A 19820-nucleotide genomic window follows, 5' to 3' on the forward strand; every position below is an offset into this window, starting at 1 on the left:
AGGAACAGTTATGCACTAAATATTTGGTTGTCCAGTAATATAACACAGCAAGCCTTGGATTAGGCAAAACGGTGTAGGCTTGCGACCGCGCGCTTTGATTAAGCAATATCTTACCCTTTCATAGCTCGCAAAAATCTGAACACCAAGTAATTGCACTCTGAAGTTGATGGGGATTTACTATATTGCAAGCATTGTGTTGTCGCGGATAGAGTTGTTACTATCTGTGAGTTGCAGCTAGCGAAACACAAAGTTAGATACACGTCAATGCTGATTGTTATCTGGCTTTAACAAAGCGCAGTGTATTTTAAAGGCTGGAAATGTGCAGTGGTTGATCTAAAATTGGAAGAGTCTGAATCGCGGAACGCCTTAATCTTTTCGCATACTTCACAGTCGCCACTTCCATCACGACTCATCGCTATTAAACATTTAGCTCGAGGGGGATTGATTAATTTTGCCAGTGCCTGTGGCATAATCAGCCACTTCAACGGAGTAATACTGCAGTGAAAAGGATACCACTATCTCCCAGCAGTCAATCGGGATGCCTATCATCTAGGTTAGAAAAAGAAAACGTCCAGCTGATCGTGCTGTTCTACAGCATATCCGAATAGGCTATACTTTGGCTACATTTGGATTATTGTTAACAGACACGATTCGCTCTGCACCGCTAGCTTTTGATAGGAAAAGTTTCGCTGAGTGTGGAGGGTCATTTTCCAAGACCATAATGTGTAGAAGATGGCGTCATTGACGCCACATCGTCTTTTTGGTTAAGGTCATTTGTTTGCCGTGCAGTGAAAAGGATAATTATATTACGCACTACCATATAACACGTGCTGATCTTTCGTCACCACGTCTTGAATACTCTTCAACAAAAGACGTGGAATGATACTACCCCACTTCTCGCACTCAGTGCTCTGCGAGTGCCATATATGACAGATTCTTTTAACGTGGCGTATGGCGAGCTCAGCACTTCATTTGGTAGCGATGCGCCATGGTTTTCGACGGCCTGATCATTCAACTCGCGACTCGCAGTTGCGCTTCGATTATATCAGATCTGACATGGGAGGATGCGACACCTAGCCACTTGCACTCTCCACACACTTGGAGAGCCACGACATCTCATCAAATTTACTCGTTTCACAGCAGTGCACTCGGGAAACCGCCATGTACAATTGATCCCTGTTATCTCATCAAAAGATATCGACTCATTCTCGCTTTATCTGTCGAGATCTGCTCGAAACACCTCCTAATACAATCGCTATCACTTGAATACATTGCTTAGAGGCTATTGCAGTACGTTGAGGGATGGGTTACTTTGACCACGACCTTGATTGGCCTCACTGCGCCTTTCGATACCCGAAATATTCTCCTTGAGCAATTTTTAGTTCGCCTTGAGCGGAAGTGACCCTTGGTGCGTATAATCCAAGGACCACAGTCTTTTTTGTCATACCCTTTATAAATCACCTGCGAGTACTTCAGCGCCGTTCAGGAGCTGAAATCTCTATATCTTTTTTATCAGCATACATGAGATCCATAACTTTTGGTAAGACTGATGCGCTTATACTACTTGTACTCCGTTTTGACCTCAGACACGGAAATTGTGCACCGCCTTGAATACGCCACCCTGGCGTATTCAATAGAGAAGGGGTAGAAGTCGAAAAAATCATTGCCGGTCGCAACCATCTGGAGAACCTCGATGAAATATTAGTCGTTAACATATTCGGGAGAGGGTCAGATGCCAATACGGCAGCTCCTAGAAACATGGTCCGCCAGCTCTTGATCCTATGAATAGTAAAAAAGAGTTTGAGGGCACCCTAAACGCCCAGATAGGCGGGTACAAGCACCCACACCATCTATATTAATAAATTTACCCCTTTTGGAAACGCCTTTTTTCAAAGGCATTGCAAGTTAATGCCCAGTATTGTGCACGACTTCCTAGATTCGAGCTTACAAGCGCGATTTGCTGTGGCTTTGTTAAGAGCAAGGCCGATGACATAACGAATTCAACTTCTCATAGTATCTCACCGTTTCGGCTCTCAAAGGCCTGGGCGCTCAACATCAGCGGTCTCACTGAAGAAACCATTACTTTCTGAGCTGATACCCGGGTTGGGATGCTCATGAATGTGCCTTATCAACGCGATCACATATTTGGAAAACATTTCTAGGCAAACAATTATCACGTTTATTTCTTTGTCCGCCAATTTCACAATTTCATATAGTGAAAAGCATACTAGACCGGTCTATCTGGTCCAATGACACACATTTACCGACTCATTATCACCGACGACACATTTTTTTAGAACTCGATCGTGATTTAACTTTAAGTGCTGCTAAGTGTAGCAAGGATGCGTAGCATGTTACACAGAGAAAGTTTAAATTATCGGATTCCGCGTTTACAAGCGCACAGAGATTGGGTTTGAGTGCTCCTGCTGGGAGCAATACCGAAAACTTTTTAAGGTATCGATTACTTGAGTTTTCTCTGCGATTTTAAAAGTACGTAGAACTAACTTTACTGGATTAATATCAACTATTTTACACTCTCGCATCATAAATATCTTTATTTAATGATGTACTTTTTTTTTAAGTCTCTCAAACTTCATAGATACCGTAATTCCAGTACTCACATGTAACACAAATTTCGTACAATTGTACAATTATTGTAATTATTACACTTGCATCAAATGTATAATGATCGATACATTACTTACCCCGTAATTCCACCATCACATATCCTTTCCAATGAATGTTATCCTCTCAAAGTCTAAATAAATCGTGCATGCGACAGGTTTTCCACCAACAGATTTTTTAAAATCTAATCGTCGTTGATTGGCTTAAAATTCTATCGTCCGCTGTCCTCACATATTTCAAAAAAACCTTTACACCCAAGGTTTTTCGGAATGATTGATACTCGATGAGCTCATAATATAAAACGTGTCCAGCGCACCACCAGAACCAAGTGAAACTCCCTCTTTTGAAATAATGACTAACGTTGCCGGTGGAACTGGAGACGCTGCAAAGGGCGCAAAGATCTTCAAGACGAAATGCGCACAGTGTCACACTGTTAATGCAGGAGGTGCTCATAAGCAGGGACCGAATCTTTCGGGTATGATCAACCGTCAGTCTGGTCAAGCTGAAGGTTATTCGTATTCGGCTGCTAATAAGAATTCGGGTGTTGTTTGGACGGATGAGACGTTGTTTGAGTATCTTTTAGCCCCGAAGAAGTACATTAAGGGTACGAAGATGGTGTTTGCTGGCTTAAAGAAGCCACAAGAGCGTCGCGACTTGATCGCATATCTGATGGAAGCTACTCAAGAGTAAAACGAGCAATCAGTTGCGTGATGGAGCTGAAGTTGTGACTAAGACGCATGTACTGAGCAAGATCGAGTCACTTGATGGTCGTTGCGACAATTTGCAATGCATATGGCATTCTAGAATATATTTTAATTTGCTATAAAGTTTCATTGTCTTGTATTGCTCATTCAGACATAGCGACAACATTTAATTATTGATTGTACTCTATTGAAAGTAGTATTGATTGCATGCTGTTTAAAGATGGAATTTCCTACGTGACGTATCGAGTTGGTGCTGCTTATGTTTCCATTCATACTCGCCAAATTTAGTGTCGAAAGTGCCTTGTTGCAGCCATCGCAACTTCATCGTAAATCGTGGACCGATCTCCTGTAAACGTGCTTTTTTTTCATTCTCAAAAGTGTAGCGATGGTGTCGTACAAAGATAAAGTCGCGCTGGTTGTGAAATGTCACAACCTGGTGGCCTTCAAATTCAGGTTGGTGCTCAAATAATGAGCCTAGAAAGCGGCCTACACGGTGACCTAGACGTGTTGAAAAATTGTTCAGAATAAGTTCTGGCTGATGGTTTGTACGACGACCACGCTCCTTAATTGTCGACGTCAGCTTCACATTCGACACTTTAAAAAACGCTGTTGGACCTTCAGGTAGACGGCTCACAAGCATTCTACAATAAGAAACAAAAAAATAGTCAATCCAATACAATCAAATGGTATCAATCGTCGACTACGTACCCATTACAAATCTTACTCTTCTCCGAAAGCACAATGAGATGTGTGAATTTTTTGTTGCTGGCAAATTGCACAATTTCTTTAATATCAAACGTTCCACGCTTGTAGTAAAATGAATTTGGGAATAAATCCATCAGATCTTTAATAAAACGATAGATATCACCCGATGGAAACGGTCGTGTGGTAATCATGAGCTTTGGTGTTTCTTCATTGCCAAAAATGCTCGCAAATTCGTCGTCGCGTTCGTCACCTTCGATCTCTTCATCACCTTCATTACTCACCATTGTCACCTCTTTTTCACGAGTATTATCGATAGTTCGTGGTTCTAACTTTGGTGGTGCTGCTTCACCTAATTCTTCTGCCTCACGTCGGCGCTTTAGTTGTGCCGCTTTCCTCGCCTCCTTTTTTTCCTTGCGAAACTTTTGCATGACAAGTTGACGCTTCATTTTGTTTTTAATATGCGACGGATTACGCAATTGAAGTTCTGACTCATTTTTCTTATCGTCCTTGTCTTCGCTATCGTCCTGTTTCCTTCCTCGCTTCTTTAAAGGAGCCATGTCAATGCCGAAATGCTAAGGTTTTCAGCCAGCCAAGTTGGAAATGTAACTCTTATGTAGTATGTGACATACACAATTATAGACGATTACTATTTTCGACCAAAAATATTAATCGCGACACCTGACGTAAAAATGCGATCACATATGATTGGATCTAAGCTGCTGGCTGCTGGCGAAGGTGTGAGGTAGCCAATGTAGATACTGATATTGTTGAATAAGACAAGTTCGTTGAAGTTTTTACATTTGGAATCAAAATTCTATGGTAAGAAATTGTAAAAGACAAGAAGCATGACAGATATGAGTGTCGCCAAAACGCGAATGATGCTTTAATAACATATACAGCCTCTAGAGTCATATTTGACTCTTGTGATTGTGTCATTCAGCTTTAAACGGAGTTGTTCGAAAGAATAAAACAAATGATCTACTTATCAGCAAAAATTATGCCGCACTGCTCGAGTATGCGCGCTAGAATAAGCAGCTACTTCAATCCAAACGATCCTCTGGACCCCGAAAGAGCAAGAACGACTGCAACGCGATTATTCTACTCACGTATATTCAAACTTAAAGCATCTGGGGAAAGGTGAAGAGTCGTGCGTCGTGGGAGGTGTCACGATGACGGATAAGTCGAAGCAGAGAAAAGATACCTCACCGAAAGTTGACAGTAAAACTGCGCGCGCCGGCAATAGAATAATAATGACATAGGTTACAGATCAAGTCATAAACACCTCTGGCAACTCTACTACTCGGGGAGTATAATGCAAGCCGGTCGATAATAAAGTACTGGCGTCAATCCAATTCTTATATAAAAGTGCGGCCGTCTAACACGTTGTGACCTGCGTGATCGACGAAAACGGGCATGAAGTGGAGCCACGCTACATACTCTTGGCTTAAATCTTGAGTATTAGTCGGTCCGAAAGAATGGCATTCTCTAAATCCTGTCAAGCCAACTACAGAATTTGTGTTAGTATTGATGACAACACCAAGTGCACTCTTGTGTATAAATTTCAGCTTTTGAGACCGTCATGACAAAGATCTCCTCAAACACAACGAAAGTATATTTTTTAAGAAGTGCACCAAAGCATAGACTTCAAGCTCATGCCTTAGACGAATGGCATCTTCCAAGTCCAAAAAGGATATTTTTCAGCGATGCTGCTTGCAGCACACCTCCTTCTCTCGCTGCTTTCTTGAGAATCACTTTGCATCCGTCCAATAGAATAGACGATATACCAACTTCTAAATGGCTGACAAAAAATGAGTTCAAAACTCACAGATGTTTGATAGTCTTTTCAATGAACAGTTTCCACGAGCGTGACCTACTGGCCTAAATTTCTAGTAGGCCTCACAAGTCTGTACGAACAAGGATATCCACTTAGTCATATGTGCCCACCACGAAACCTGAGAAGCCAAATGAGATAAGTCGCTTGGCTAAGAAGCCAACCAAAATGAGCATCATGCATTTCTGACAGTACAAAATATTCCATTATTTCGTTTTTCGTTTCGGCTACACGAGGCAAACGTATGTGAAGCAGATCACCAGCCCATTGGAATCAGCGGGGCTGCAAATCTCTATTGATGGCAGATCCACTCGACGTTAGCATCTTTATTTGCGGTGAAAATCACCACCAAGGCTTTGATTTAGTATCTTTTTTGCCTTCTGATGATTACAGAGTGAGCCATTGTGACCTGACTGATATGAGCTATCTCATATTCGCGTCAACGTGATACAGCATCGACAAGCACATTAGGCTTACCCGGATTATATTCAGCGCCGTTTTAAAGTTTCGCAAAGAGAGAAAGCTGACAATTCGTCTTCGTGATATGTGTGATTTGAAGATGGTCGCCGGGACGATTAGTCATCTCGAACCACAAATATTATATGAGTGGCTGGAAATGATCATGAGAAATATCGTGTCGTTGCCAAAATGATTCCTCTCGGCGACACTTAGCTTCCTGACCTGAGCTTGAGCGCGATCTTTTATCCTAGTCGTACTGAAACCGCGAAGCCGATGGTTCAATCCAGAGTGCTACACGATTCTTCTGTCCGGCAAAATCAGGCAAGCACTGCTAGTTTACTCCTTTGTAGGCATTCTGGGATTGGTGCACTGTTCATGCATTCAGGAACTAATGGAGCTTCTTCAAATCTCGTCCCCTGAAAGCGGTTTATTTTGTCGGCACATAGTACTAACTTGTCAATATTCGCAGGAGCTTGGTTGATCTTCCGACTTCAAACAGTTGACACATGCTTCAAGTGCACCTGGTATGCGGTCTACTTCCTTTCATTTCCATTGCCAGAGTAAATTGGTGGTAACGCAAGTCCCAGTGATTTGCAGGGAGCCCGTAACACTCAAAGTGTTCCTTCCATTCACAGTGTGCAGGTGCTACTAAGCCAGCTACAACGAGTGATGTGTTCACTGTGCAACACTTCGATGCTTTACAAAATTCGTGGCGAGACAATGTATTTATTCGTAAATTGAGCGACCAAGACTGTCTTAAAGAATATTGTCATCGGCTGTGCATTGCTGCAAGCAGACGCCGAGGGGCGAGATCGGTTGATCGTGTTCGAGTCTCGACATCTCAAAGCCGCAGAGAAGAACTACCCAGTTCATGACAAGGAGCTACTTGCGATGAAGTATGCACTTGTCAAGTCAGGGTCCACCTGCTCGGCTCCAAGCCGTTTGTGATCCATACAGATCATGCGTTACTACGCACTGAATCCTTCATCACCTCAGGTAGAAGCCCTCGCAAGGCCTCAATATTTTTTAAGTGATACAACCTTACCCAGATAATACTACGATGTCATGAAGACTTTCTTTCTCGCTAACACAAGTACAGCTTAGTGAGAGCAAAAAAAATTACTTCGAGCAGAACACCATGTTTGAGTGCATTCTCCACATCATTATTATCTCTGTCGATGGATATAACCAACTATTGCTAAGAATTAGTCTTATCCCAGCACAACAGAAAATTTGCTCCGGGGAGGTGACTTATCAGCTCGCAAACTGTGTAGTACACCAGAAACATTTAGCCGGCAGCTGTATATGCCGTATCGTGAACTACTTTAAAATCCTGTCATTATATAAGTTTGGAGTCGTACAAAACACAAGAATTGATTTCGTACAATCGAGCACTTGGAAGCTGTGTTTGAGTGTATTTCCTTATGCATCATGTGTCTGCGACGCTGATGAAACTCCATTCCGTATGCATCATTAGGAAACCAATATGTTTAAAGCCCCCCGAAAACCAAATTCGGTACGGATTGACCACTGCCCCTACCTCACTGACATTTATGAAAGTGGTTTGGCCTGATTAACTACTTGCTTATTTCCAGTGCTCCTTTTCGCTACATAACAGACTTTTACCTTCTTTCTTCATTTTTTTAAAAAAGGTTGCTGCCTCACGCCTGCCCTGATTTTAGATACACGTCGTTTGTGATGCTTCGATCTGAACCATTGGCCGTGCTTCACTCCAAGCTGATTTAAATGAGCATAAGCGCGTCATTGCGTTTGAATATCGTCAGTCTAAAGCCATATAAAATAAGTACCTAGTTCTCGACACGCTTTGCATTATGCTCTTGTCAATTCATGGTACATCTTAATAATATGCAATAGGTACAAAGCATGGGCCGGTGCTCACAGCGACGTCACCACCAAATCTCGCACAGATAATAAAAATATTGTATTTTTTGTTTCAAATCTCACGTAGAAGCAATAAACAAGAGTACATATCCATGTAAACGTACCCATTCGGCTGTTGTCTCTCGGGCTTGAGGCAATCCTGTAAGGTACAATTGTGCCGTACTTTGCTGATTATACTAGGTTTGGTTTAGGAAATGTGCTTCGTAAGGAAGTAGGTGTTGGGAAACATGGGCTGTGGGTCTCACGCAATGTATTGCAACATTACTAGAGTCATGATCTCAATAAACTTGAGCTAGATTACGAAGTAATGCATAACGATACGTAATTTGTATCTAACCAGGACAGTATAACCAGGGCATGAGATACTCAATGAGAATTGTTCCACATGACAAGCTTTGACCTTAACATGTATGATAGATTGTAGATGCTCTCACCACCACATCATATGCACAACACATTTGTGCGCATAGAAAAAAGATGTCTCGTTTGTCTAGACTGGAAACTCTCATTGCCCATCGCCGTAGCGTTACCAACTCAGCAGCATTACAATGACAGCACTGCTGCCGTTGGATTTGTTTCGCATCAAAAAGACCCATACTAAACAACTAATATCGGGACCGTGAGGAGGCCAAAACTTGAGTGTCGAGTCAAGGTCGATAGCTCCAACCGCAGCGCAATTTGTGGGGTCGTTCAATATGGTGGAATCTTTGTCTTGTTGAATTAATCCGTATGCTTGCTGATCTTAATCGGCTAACACTATCTGAAGATCAGGTAGCATCAATCCAGCGAACCTCTCGTGTGGTAATCCTCAGAGATCGTGAGAGTCATCATCAATCTGCTACTTTTATACCAGTGTATACATATCCAGATATAAAAAATGCTAAAAATATTATAATTACCACAAAAGTGTCTCTTGCCTCGAGAGCGCTCTACGAGGCTCGGCATGCAGCTGCATCATCTCTTTAGTGATATGGCGTTTGCTCTGAAGCTTCCTGAACTGATCAGATTGGTTGGGCAGCGAAATGAAGCGCTTTTTTACCACTTCCATGAAGAAGAATAACTTCTCCGTGTGGACCACGTCCATTATGGCCATATGGGCTTGTATCCGTGGTCGAAGTATACCGCTACACGGTCCATCATGTACTAGCTAAGCACGACTTGTCCTGTCCGGGGCGGCGAAAGTGTGTCGCAGGCGACATCTTACACGCTGGTACAGCCGCTCGAATGGTCGTACGCCGCTGCAGCCCATCGTGGCAAAGGCGTTTAGATGCAAACTTTGCTGAAAGGGTTTGCTATCGCGCATTAGCTTTTAGGACAGCGCCTCGTGCATACCATGAAACGCTGAGTAAACTCTAGCGCGCTACCACAGCTTCAAACGATTATGTGGACATGAAGGAAGATCCCAGTCTCCTTCATTGTCTCACGTGAAGTCATCTATCATGTAAGTAGACCAGCATTTTTAAAGCTGGTGCTTTGGCCTGTCTACTCTAGTATCGCGCTTTGGCTAATCTGGGTGGTTAATTGACTCAATTCCATTGTCTATTTAGGTACCGATACATCGGTACTCTGAATACTTACATTTACACAAAAATGTATTGTGAATTTTGCTTGATTGCACTGAAGTGTAAGATGTATGAGCTCAGTTGAAAGTTGCTATGTATTACCTTATTACACAGCTATACTTACTCGGCCCTGACTAAGATATTACCCTAATACATTCTGCCGGGGTATTTTCTCTTGATTTTTCTTGTATGAGTCGCCACCCCGAAGTCCATTTTTGGCTGTTGCCGGTAACATTTAGCATGCAGCCGACATTTCTTGCTATGTCTGGTTCGAATACGATTTTGTCCGCTGAGGGGCTCGAACCCGCATCACACACCGTGAGGCCCAAAAGCATTGACCACCTGACCCACGCCACCGGGTAGATGTATGAGCTCAATCGTACAGTGCCTACCTTGTTACATAACATATGCCACAGTACCACACACACATTCGTTTTTTGGTTAAGAGATATGAAGAGTCAAACCTGATAAGTAGGGTAAGCTAACTGGATTCTAGCCCATTATGATGGAACCATAGCACAGACTTAATGGTTGCTAGCTTTGACCCATCAGGCATTGTGAGCCTGTAAAAAATTGGCTTGCTTCAAAAAGCGTACTGGCAACTTTCATTCACACAGCGACCCTTTATTCCGCCGCAGACGCAATAGCATGTCTAAACTAGATTCGTGGCGAAGCAGTTCCAATGGGATATCGATTCCATAGATTCCTACTTGTCCGTGACTTTTGGTTGATAATACTTACAATCCTTCAGGCTCGGTGTGACGCGTTGATAGTATCGTCGTAATGGTACCAAATCCGGTTCCTTCAGGCTGGTGCGGTTCGTCTTCACCCACACGGTACGTTGTATCAGCGCTCACACAAGAAGTGCATATTTAAGTCGTTACTTGTAACGAGGCAAGAGCTGTGAATGTTGTGTACTTGCTATTTGGATATATTTCAATACGGTCACCTGCTTTTGATCTTTACTGCACTTGGTGCAACTATGAATTACCAAGTTTTTGTATCAGTGAAGAAGATAAAGCTTCGAAACGGAGGGGGTCAGCGATAAATTTGGGCTACAGAAGATAAGAGTGTTGATTATCACATATAGCAAATCGTATGACTAAGTCTGGCTAGCATTAAATCTATCGATGTGCACGTACAAGATAGAAAAGCTCACTAGCGACCTAGTAATGATAGCGGCTCCAAGTTTCGTTTGCCGTAAGAAGACACGAACGCAACCCCTGTGCACTTGTTCGTGCATAAATATATGGTCACTGCCAAAAAGCAAGGACAGTCTGCTTGTTTTTGGACAGCTTGCATAGATACTAAAATACTGGGCCGAAAGTTTTACCTAGACGAATACAAGCAACGTGTGGGTGACAGCCGGACAGATGGACCAGCCACAGTGCATTTAAGAGGGAAAAGGAATTAAGGACGTCAATTGAATCATAACTTAATCTTCATTTTGCAATAATAAATATGCATCTACCTCTGCTCGAATCGAAAGCAGACTAAATCTTCGTACAATTAGTCAAGCACATGATTCTGTGCTCACTAGGATGAGAGAATCGAGAATTGCAAACCTGTTTACTTTCTCAAATTTTGATATACATTACCAATTTACTCAATAACAGATATTTTGTGTAACCTTACACATTAGACAAAATCCCATCTAGACTTCAATGGCGAAACATGTGACGGAATTAAGTACATCAGAGTCTCATTCGTTGCTGGATGAGTCGAAAAATGGAAGTCAGTGTGAGGATGATGCGAGACAAACTGCTTTGCCTCAAAAGGATGCAATTCTGGAAGCCTCGAAGCAACAATTGGAGCATGGCGAGTTGTCTAAAATGAGCTCAAATGGTGCCAAATCAGCTCATGAGGACAACTCAGACGAATATTCTGTTCAATTTTCAGCAGCGCAGTTGAAAGTTAAGATAGCACAAGCAAAGCATGATACGAAACTAATAGCAGACGCTGAGGTGCTTCAATTAAAAAAGGAGCTTGTGGAACAGCGATATCAAGTGACTGACAGAGAGCGCGAGCGAGATAAAGCGATGAGACGTTGCGAAGCTTTGCAGATGCAATTAGATGCTGTGTTACTTGAACATAAGAAGACGCTGCTTGGTATGTGTGAAGATGTGCAGCTAGAGAAATTGCTGGCAACTATAGAAATGGAAAAAGGGTCACGACAGAAATTAAAGGAAGCTTTTACAAGGCAACAACAAACTTTAACTTTAGCACAAGAGCGAGTTGAAAAGCTAAGCGTGCAAGTCGCTCAATACCAAAAGACAGAAACGGTCTTGGCACAATCTGTCGCACACTTGCAGTATCGATTTGCCAGTAAAGATCAACTTCGCGCAGCAACAGTAGAGCAAGAACAGCGTAAGCTCATTGATCAACATGAACTGGAAATGAAAAATCTTCGTGAAGAGCTGGTGATAGCGCAGAGAAATGAAAAAGTGGCACAAGACCAATTGCAGTTGAAACAACTAGAACTTAAGACTTTGCATGAGAGCAAGCAGCAAGAACTTGCGTCTCAAGAAAGAATACAATCACTCGAGTGTAAAATTACACAACTTGAGACTGAAAAAGCAGTTCTTCTAAGCAAGACGGAGCAAATACAGAAGGCAGATGCTCAACTTCGAAGTCAAATCCACGCTCAAAGCGAAGAAATTACAACATTGCACCAAGAGATAGAGACTTTACAACGTAGCAACAAAGAGCTAGGGGAGATTGCAAGCGATTTGCTTCAAGTAGCTGAGCGACAACACGCAGAAAATGAGAGTAGAGACTTTGGTGAAACGCATGCACAAGATGGAATTTATCTGCAGAAGCGCAAAAAGCGTTTACGTGTGTCTCTCGGCTAAACTTTCTCCTTAATGATGCTAAATCAATGAGAAAAGAGGTAGTGCCTTCTTACATGACTTTCGGACGTTCGATGATCTCCCTGTTGCCACCATAAGCACGGCATTTATCTCTTTCCTTTCTACAACACGATACATACGTTAGTGATAGGAAGGAGAGAAAATATGACGAAAGAACGTACTTTTCGTTTCTTTTTCGATTTTTTCGTAGGCGTGATCTTCTTCGGCTTCGACTCCTTCGATTGACCCGTCGCGTCATCATTTTCACCTCTGTTTTCATCTCTTTCGTTCTCTTGATCATCATTATTGTCATCGTCATTGTGAGTGTCCATAGCTTCGACACACATAGGCGTAAATGCTGGCACCACGATATTATCTTCTGTTTCCGTAGGAGTAAGTTGTGAAGTCTTTGAAGACGCTTTTTTCGATGGCATTAATGACTGTGTTGGTACCGGTGGTGGCGAAGGCTCTTCATCCACTGGCTTGGGTGAGATTGGATCTTCATCCGCTGGCTTGGGCGGCAATACTGTTGCTAGATCCGAAGTAGGCGATGAACTTGAACATGATACACTTACCGGTTGTTGTGAAGGCGCTGATTTCGTGGGCGACGATGCATTAATCACTGGTGTAGCAAGGGGCGACGGCGGCGTGTCATCAAGCTCGCACTTCTCTGGTTTTTTACAAGGTTGTGGCTTGGCTGGAACGTTATCAGTAGCAGCAACAACAGCCGAAGGTGATTTGTGGGTACCATTAGCAACATCTTTATGACTGGCGTCACCATTGAGCGCTTTTTCTCTACAAATGTATAGTAAGAAGTCACGAAATGCTTTGATTGAAAGAGATAATTCACTCGCTAATACGTACACTCGTTTCACACCATTCCTTCCCTTAGGCAGCAACGCTTCAGTACTGCCGTCAAAACGGTCTTCCTCGTGGGACAAACAGCAGCCCATAATTCAGGCGGTCTCTCACCAGAGTGCAGAACTCTCCTTTTACTGCGGCTGTCTAGACTGCGGTATCTTTTCTATGACCTGATTTGACCGGTATCACACCGGTAAGTTGAAGCGACATGTTGGTTGTATATAGCTCGTCATGTGTTGCATCGTATGACATTTAAGACTTGACGAAAGCGTCTTTGACGATGCAGAACTAGTAGACACGTAGTTCTCATTCTCATGCATACACGTTAGTGTTATTGCTATTAGCATGGATTAACTGAAGAGTCATTCATTTGCCAGAGAACCTTGCAGCTAGTTGTCCAGATTAGTCACTTTGCGATATCGCCTGTATGTTTACATCCTGACGACAATTTTCTGGTGAAACGAAATCGCACAAAAAAGCTGTGATTCTCAGAGTCCGCTTGAATTCATGCGCTGCGCATCACCTAGGTGCCGAGCGGAGAGTCGCGAGTAAGAAGAACTTCCCCTGTCCATATAAACGAGTGATCTCTTAGAGGTCTAAGCTAGCTATACTCAATTTCTTTGCCTTTGCACCAATGGTAATCCCATTCCATATCATACTATATTGTCTCTTACAAAACTGGCTCAGGGTGTACCAGTAGCAAGTTTTAGAGACTCACGATTGATTTTTAATCAAGAGGATGTCGGTAAGGTATGCGGAGCACCTGATACGAACCAATATTCGGTGCGTGGTTGCCACGCTTCGTGAGGGCGATACCCACATTTTACGTGAGCTGCTTAGCCGTACGTCAGACAATAAATTTGATAAGGAACAATGTGTGTAAATAGCAGATCAATCTAGGCAGTGAGTCACGGTAGAGGCGTTTGGTCTCGTTACTGTCTAAAGCATACAAACCCAATCTCACTGCGCTGTTCAATGCGAACCCTCTCAGTTGAAGCTCACTCTGTGCAAGGTGTATGGTAACTAGAGAGCATTGGTAGTCAACCCCACCACCGATTCGTAAAAGGAAGATATTTACGAGGATACAATACTAGATGTTTGAGTACCTGTCATAGGACAATTTGACACGCATTGAAAGCTTCTGTCGAGTACTGCTCGACCCAGCAGAAGATAAAGAATATATTTTTTATGAATGGGGGAAGGGGTGAAGACCATGGTTTTATCCATGCTTTAGATGAACCAACAGCGCGTCGCGCTTGCAAGGTGGCCGCGCGCAAATAGGGTACAAATATGAAGTATCGTCGTGAAAGAGGTTTAACCAACAATGAGATATTTGGAGCGACATACATCACAAGTGCTTGCACCTTTGTATTTTCTGTCCAACTATCAAGGAAGGTGGGACCTAGCGGAGTATACCCCATGAGCTGAAACTTTGATTGACACAATGGTTACAATCTGTGTACCGGAGGCGGTAACAGTCACCATCATTATAACAGGCCCCAAACAGACACGAAGCTTTTTTGCGTCCACCATACCATGTTTTAACGAAGCGGTGAATTAATTGCGAAGTACAATTTCATTACAGCGGGAGCAGGGCGGTTACCAGAAGTGGGTGCTATATGAGCGCGCCAGAGGCGATTGACCCCAGAAATGCTATGAAAAACTGAGAGATATCGTTGATTAGCAGCCTGCTGGTATCCGTAGATGTTCCATGGGTCGATTTAAAAACTACCTGCCCCCTTCGCGGTCGGGTGAGCGGTATGAAAGGTCGCACTCCCATGCAAGGCCGTCCAACAAAACCTTCGCGGGAAATGTCGTACTCCAGGCACACGGACGTTTCTTAAAATTAACTGGTTTCATTGCAATTTTTAAAGAAGGCCTTCAATAGGTCTTCCCTTACCACCTCAGCTAAAAGCACATTGAGAAATGGAAGGAATTTTCCGAGGGAAAATTGCAAGACGGTGGATTTACCAAATTGTTGATACAATCGGTATCACCAACAGAGGAGCGGAACCCATCATGACAGATGCTGGGCCATGGGTGAAGCCGTCATTTCAAACACTCATGAAGAAAATAAGCACCGAGTGCGAGGATCGGGACAGCTATTTGCAATTAAACCTTTTAAGCAAATGATAGTGGATTACGAGGATGCCGGGACAGAAATCCCACCACGTGTATGATTCTTGCATAAGGGAGCACGTCATGAAAGTGACTTGAAGCTATAAAACCGACACTGCGCCACACGGCAATGACTCTTGTGAAGCAGATATTTCAAGTCATTGACGCTTTATCCGTGCGAAGCACGAAGCGGGTGTAATGAAGCCTTACGCTTGGCGCGAGTTTCTTGCGTCAGAAAGGCCAGTGGCGAGTAATGAATTTCGCTTCCAAATAATGACCTGATTTTAACTCCAGTTTCTGAAAGGGATGCGCTGCAGAACACATGGTCGGCAATCAATAACCATAACGTGAATAGTATAATTTTGAACTTGTGATCAAAGACAACACATCCCTCTTATTTGGTGAGTTTTCCAAGCGGAATGCACAATGAGTAATAGGCTCTGCCACAAGGTTTGTATAATGCACCAGCGACGTTTAATTCTCTAGTGACGCAGCAAACAAGGCCATATCGTGTCTATAAACAAATCTTTTTGAGCGAAATATAGACATAGTCTCGCAGAGAAAGGAGAGTCATAGGCAGAGAGCCATATTCAGCAATTGCGAGCGGTTTAAAGTATATGAGCATAAATAAGCCGCTGACCAATGTACACGTGGAATGTACACGTGTGTACATTCCACGTGTGTATCTTTGGCGCCGAATACATTCCTTTTCTGTGTTAGTTTATTTGATACTACGGCCTGCGAGCACATCGTGCAACGATCAAGGCTATATAGATTGGCCAATGCTTCGGATCCGAAGGGACTTATAGTAGTGGTATGGCCTAGCCTGCTACTTGCACAAATACGGTGAAGATTCGCTGGAATGGAACTATTTCTCACCAATCTCTATTGAAAGGATGCAGATGGTGTCGGGGAGCACCAGAAGTGATAACCTTCATCACTGTAAGAAAGCATACGTTTCCCGATTCCGCATCATACGAATACAGATTCACTATATATGTCGTCAGTGACACTTCCTCTTTTACCACAAGCAGTACTTTATATCAAGCTGATTCAGGCCGACATGAACGCATGATCGCTTTGAGGTCCCACCAGCTGAAATCTGTTGAAGAAGAAAAATATCTGTTAATGACCCTGAGCTACTTGCAATAAGTATGCTTTTGCCAAATCTTGGGTGAACGGGGTTGACTTTACGTCATTTGTGATCTATACAGATCATGCGACGCAAGCGACGTCATCACCACATCTCTCACAAAAATGTGACAAATTGGCTTGACTTCGTTACTGAATATATTTTTAGGTAAGGTGTAAACCGGATTGGCTTAGTGTGGTGGCGGATGCGTATTTGTGTCGCTGCAAACACCAATCAAAGGCGCGAAACATACGGCGTCAAAGCTTTAACAAGTATGTAGCTGTTGAGCTCCGATGACGCTTTATTGGTGGCATGTTTACATCATTTATTTTATGTGACTTGCAGTATCTGTAGCACTGATCTGGCTTGTGGTGTTGCCTCAAGTTGAGGGCCTCAAGTATTCTTTACGAGACGCATGACACCCACTAGGGTGACTGCCACGGCAAAAAAGCATATGTCTCTTTGAGCGCTATTGATTGTTGGCTAAACTAGTACACGTAAACATTAAGTGCTATAGGTATGGTCTCATGGGAAGTACGGATCTATCCGACCGCTGCTGTATCTAACGCTGAAATATCGTATAAAAGTGGCGACCAATGTCTCTGAACGTGCCTGCAAAGCGAATTTTGAGCGCTCGTTTGAAGTGAAAGCGATCAACCAAGCGCAAAGAGGGGCCTCTTTGAAATCAGATACATCTTCACGACGTAACGACATTACTGTTTTGCAATAGTCATTGTGACTCTCGAGCTCGCGGCCAGGAAAGCTCGACTTGCTGAGCCCCATCCAGTTTATTGGTAACGAGGGAGACGCCGTTGCAAGGTCTTTGGCATGGCGTAGTGAAATCACCTACCTTGAGGAAAGAGAAAGAGTGCACAAATCATACAGCGGAATGAAGGAGCTCAGAAAAATTGTTTTTTTCTAGTTAAACGCTTTGCCGTATATCTCTTGGTGAGGGTGGAAACACCGAAGCGGTACACTGTATATACTGTGAGGTTTGTTAGTATTAGAAATCGTTCTAAGCAAATTCTTCATCAGGTGAATTTATGGTCTGTAAATCCAACATTTCGTTTAAGCTCGTTGGCCGCAAGGATTGCGCCGTCTGCATGAGCTTGTTGAGTCATCAAGACCCACTGGGAAATTAAACCTTGATGCGAATAAAGGACATAAGATCAGCCACTATGAGGTGCAGGTGATGATGTGGACATCGCACAATATTGAAAACTCAACGAGCATCGCTTTGCTTCAAGACCCAGCGTGGCAAGATATGACGAGTATGTATCGTATAGTTGCACTTACACTTTTGTGCAATGGCGAAGAAGTCAGAACTATAACAAAGTGATGGTGTTGGTGAGAACAACGGAATTCCAGAATGGACATGTCCGTGTGACTCGAGCTGTTAACATCACATCGTGCAATATATGCACAATTATTATGAGACATAATAATGTCAGCTATTGCTACAACATACTTAACCTTTTTAACATACTTAGCAGAGAAAAAAGAGCAAAGTTATTTTGAGGTTACCTTTTCGCTAAAGGGAGTAGCGTACAAATTTATTTTTGGTGCGTTGTTACTCTTCCAGTCTAATCCTTCTCCGTGCAAGTTTTACCCTTTTGTATCAACCAATTTTAAAACGCAAATTTGAGATAATAAGAGCGTTTAAAATGGTCGGTGTAAGTGTAAATCAAGGATAATATTTTTTTTAGTGATTTTTGCCTTATCGCAAGAGTAACAATTTACTATAGCGGGCAAATTTCGGGGACGTCAAGAAACTCGCTGTTGCACCACCACCCAGAATGATGTGGTATGATCACAATTTGACATGCGGTCTGCATTGGTTGTTGCTTTCGCAGATCGTATATCTATTCGAGTGTACATCGTGGCAATATAAGTCATAGATGAACCTGCTAGATGAAGTTGCTCGCTATGACGTGTTTTATGTTAAAGAAGATTTGTCTACACTTAAAAATTCTGCGCAATGATTTGTTTGCCGCAATTAACGGCATCTTGGCTACAAACGATCAAGGAAAGGAAGAAAAATATCAAATGCATGCGGGACACAGCGTTGGATTTCCTGAAGCTTTTCTTGCGACACATTGAGAATAATAATGGAGATAAACACAAAAATTACCGTGGCATATTTAGCAATAAACAATTTGAAATACAATAAAATGAAGCATCTCGAGGATTTGTACACGCATCATGAAAAGGGAGCATGATGTTGGATAACACAAAGTACGATTGCCCCACGACTTTCCCAAACTCCAGAGGGCACGACAAAATGCTGGCCAGATAGATGGACCAGGTTTAGCGAAAGCTGAAATAATATGTGTGATTGCTGTGATGGCAGAGAAGCGAGACAAATTGTCATGTACAAACCACCCTACAACACTGATATAGAATTTATTGAGGCTGTGTAAACCATTGTAAAAATCGTGAAAGACCGTCAGTATACCTTAAACACATTCTTTACTGCTGTTAATACACTAGCAGCATTCGTCAATTTGAAGCGTCCATCGTGCAGAGCAGCATTTGCAAAGCTGAGCGTGCGCTAGCGCTCTTCGATAAGGCTGCATTTAAGTTGAAAATCACAACATAAATAATGATGGAAGCGTCTGGTATAACATAGATTATAACAAGACACGTACCGCAACAGAGCGTATAATATACTACCTTTACTAATAATTTTGGATTCATAACCAAAATTGAAGGTGTACCAGGGTACACATACCTTTGTAAGAAAGAGCGGGTCGCACAAGATTGTGCGACCGTACATAGCCGTGTATTACACAGTTAGTATTATAACACATTGGTGTGGCTATATCGTAACAAGAAGCCACCACGTGGTAGGATTGCCAGAAGTAATGCATATTCCAAAATTATAAGGTTATGATAAATTAATTAGAGATAACTAGGGTATTAGATATTGGCGGCTCTACCGCAACTAAAACAATCGAATACAGTTTAGATTTTGAACGGAAGTGTTCGTTTGCCTTGGTAAGGCTTTAGTACTTAGATATGATGAGGTACGATACCCCCTTTTTAGGGGCCGTGTAAGCCATGTCAAGCACG

General features: G+C 42.7%; 8 protein-coding genes across 8 annotated transcripts in view; 4 read left to right on the forward strand and 4 right to left on the reverse strand.

The window, feature by feature from the left end:
* Positions 1 to 2976: 2976 nt before the first annotated feature.
* Positions 2977 to 3315, forward strand: PHALS_09061 (cytochrome c; the record flags this gene model as incomplete). Its single annotated transcript, XM_024724495.1, has 1 exon — positions 2977 to 3315. The coding sequence occupies one exon, from the start codon at positions 2977 to 2979 to the stop codon at positions 3313 to 3315; it is 339 nt and encodes a 112-aa protein (XP_024575365.1).
* A 228-nt stretch (positions 3316 to 3543) lies between these two features.
* PHALS_09062 (ribosome production factor 1) lies at positions 3544 to 4591 on the reverse strand (the record flags this gene model as incomplete). The annotated part of the gene is made up of 2 exons (XM_024724496.1): positions 3544 to 3970; positions 4038 to 4591. 2 exons carry the CDS (start codon positions 4589 to 4591, stop codon positions 3544 to 3546), a joined length of 981 nt encoding a protein of 326 aa, XP_024575366.1.
* A 2239-nt stretch (positions 4592 to 6830) lies between these two features.
* On the forward strand, positions 6831 to 7065 carry PHALS_09063 (uncharacterized protein; the record flags this gene model as incomplete). Its single annotated transcript, XM_024724497.1, has 2 exons — positions 6831 to 6848; positions 6922 to 7065. 2 exons carry the CDS (start codon positions 6831 to 6833, stop codon positions 7063 to 7065), a joined length of 162 nt encoding a protein of 53 aa, XP_024575367.1.
* Positions 7066 to 9227: 2162 nt separating this feature from the next.
* Positions 9228 to 9475, reverse strand: PHALS_09064 (uncharacterized protein; the record flags this gene model as incomplete). The annotated part of the gene is made up of 2 exons (XM_024724498.1): positions 9228 to 9350; positions 9431 to 9475. 2 exons carry the CDS (start codon positions 9473 to 9475, stop codon positions 9228 to 9230), a joined length of 168 nt encoding a protein of 55 aa, XP_024575368.1.
* Positions 9476 to 11452: 1977 nt separating this feature from the next.
* Positions 11453 to 12640, forward strand: PHALS_09065 (uncharacterized protein; the record flags this gene model as incomplete). The annotated part of the gene is made up of 1 exon (XM_024724499.1): positions 11453 to 12640. One exon carries the CDS (start codon positions 11453 to 11455, stop codon positions 12638 to 12640), a length of 1188 nt encoding a protein of 395 aa, XP_024575369.1.
* A 104-nt stretch (positions 12641 to 12744) lies between these two features.
* Positions 12745 to 13590, reverse strand: PHALS_09066 (uncharacterized protein; the record flags this gene model as incomplete). The annotated part of the gene is made up of 3 exons (XM_024724500.1): positions 12745 to 12759; positions 12820 to 13432; positions 13502 to 13590. The coding sequence occupies 3 exons, from the start codon at positions 13588 to 13590 to the stop codon at positions 12745 to 12747; spliced, it is 717 nt and encodes a 238-aa protein (XP_024575370.1).
* A 3573-nt stretch (positions 13591 to 17163) lies between these two features.
* PHALS_09067 (uncharacterized protein) lies at positions 17164 to 17478 on the forward strand (the record flags this gene model as incomplete). The annotated part of the gene is made up of 2 exons (XM_024724501.1): positions 17164 to 17178; positions 17266 to 17478. 2 exons carry the CDS (start codon positions 17164 to 17166, stop codon positions 17476 to 17478), a joined length of 228 nt encoding a protein of 75 aa, XP_024575371.1.
* Positions 17479 to 19811: 2333 nt separating this feature from the next.
* PHALS_09068 (CRN-like protein) overlaps positions 19812 to 19820 on the reverse strand; it is a gene marked incomplete at both ends in the record, with an annotated part of 567 nt that continues 558 nt past the window's right edge. Inside the window, one exon of the mRNA XM_024724502.1 lies at positions 19812 to 19820. This exon is cut by the window's right edge and continues 558 nt beyond it. Coding sequence (XP_024575372.1) covers positions 19812 to 19820 — 9 coding nt within the window.

Source organism: Plasmopara halstedii, assembly GCF_900000015.1.
Source record: "Plasmopara halstedii genome assembly, contig: Scaffold_350, whole genome shotgun sequence".
Lineage (NCBI taxonomy): Eukaryota > Oomycota > Peronosporomycetes > Peronosporales > Peronosporaceae > Plasmopara > Plasmopara halstedii.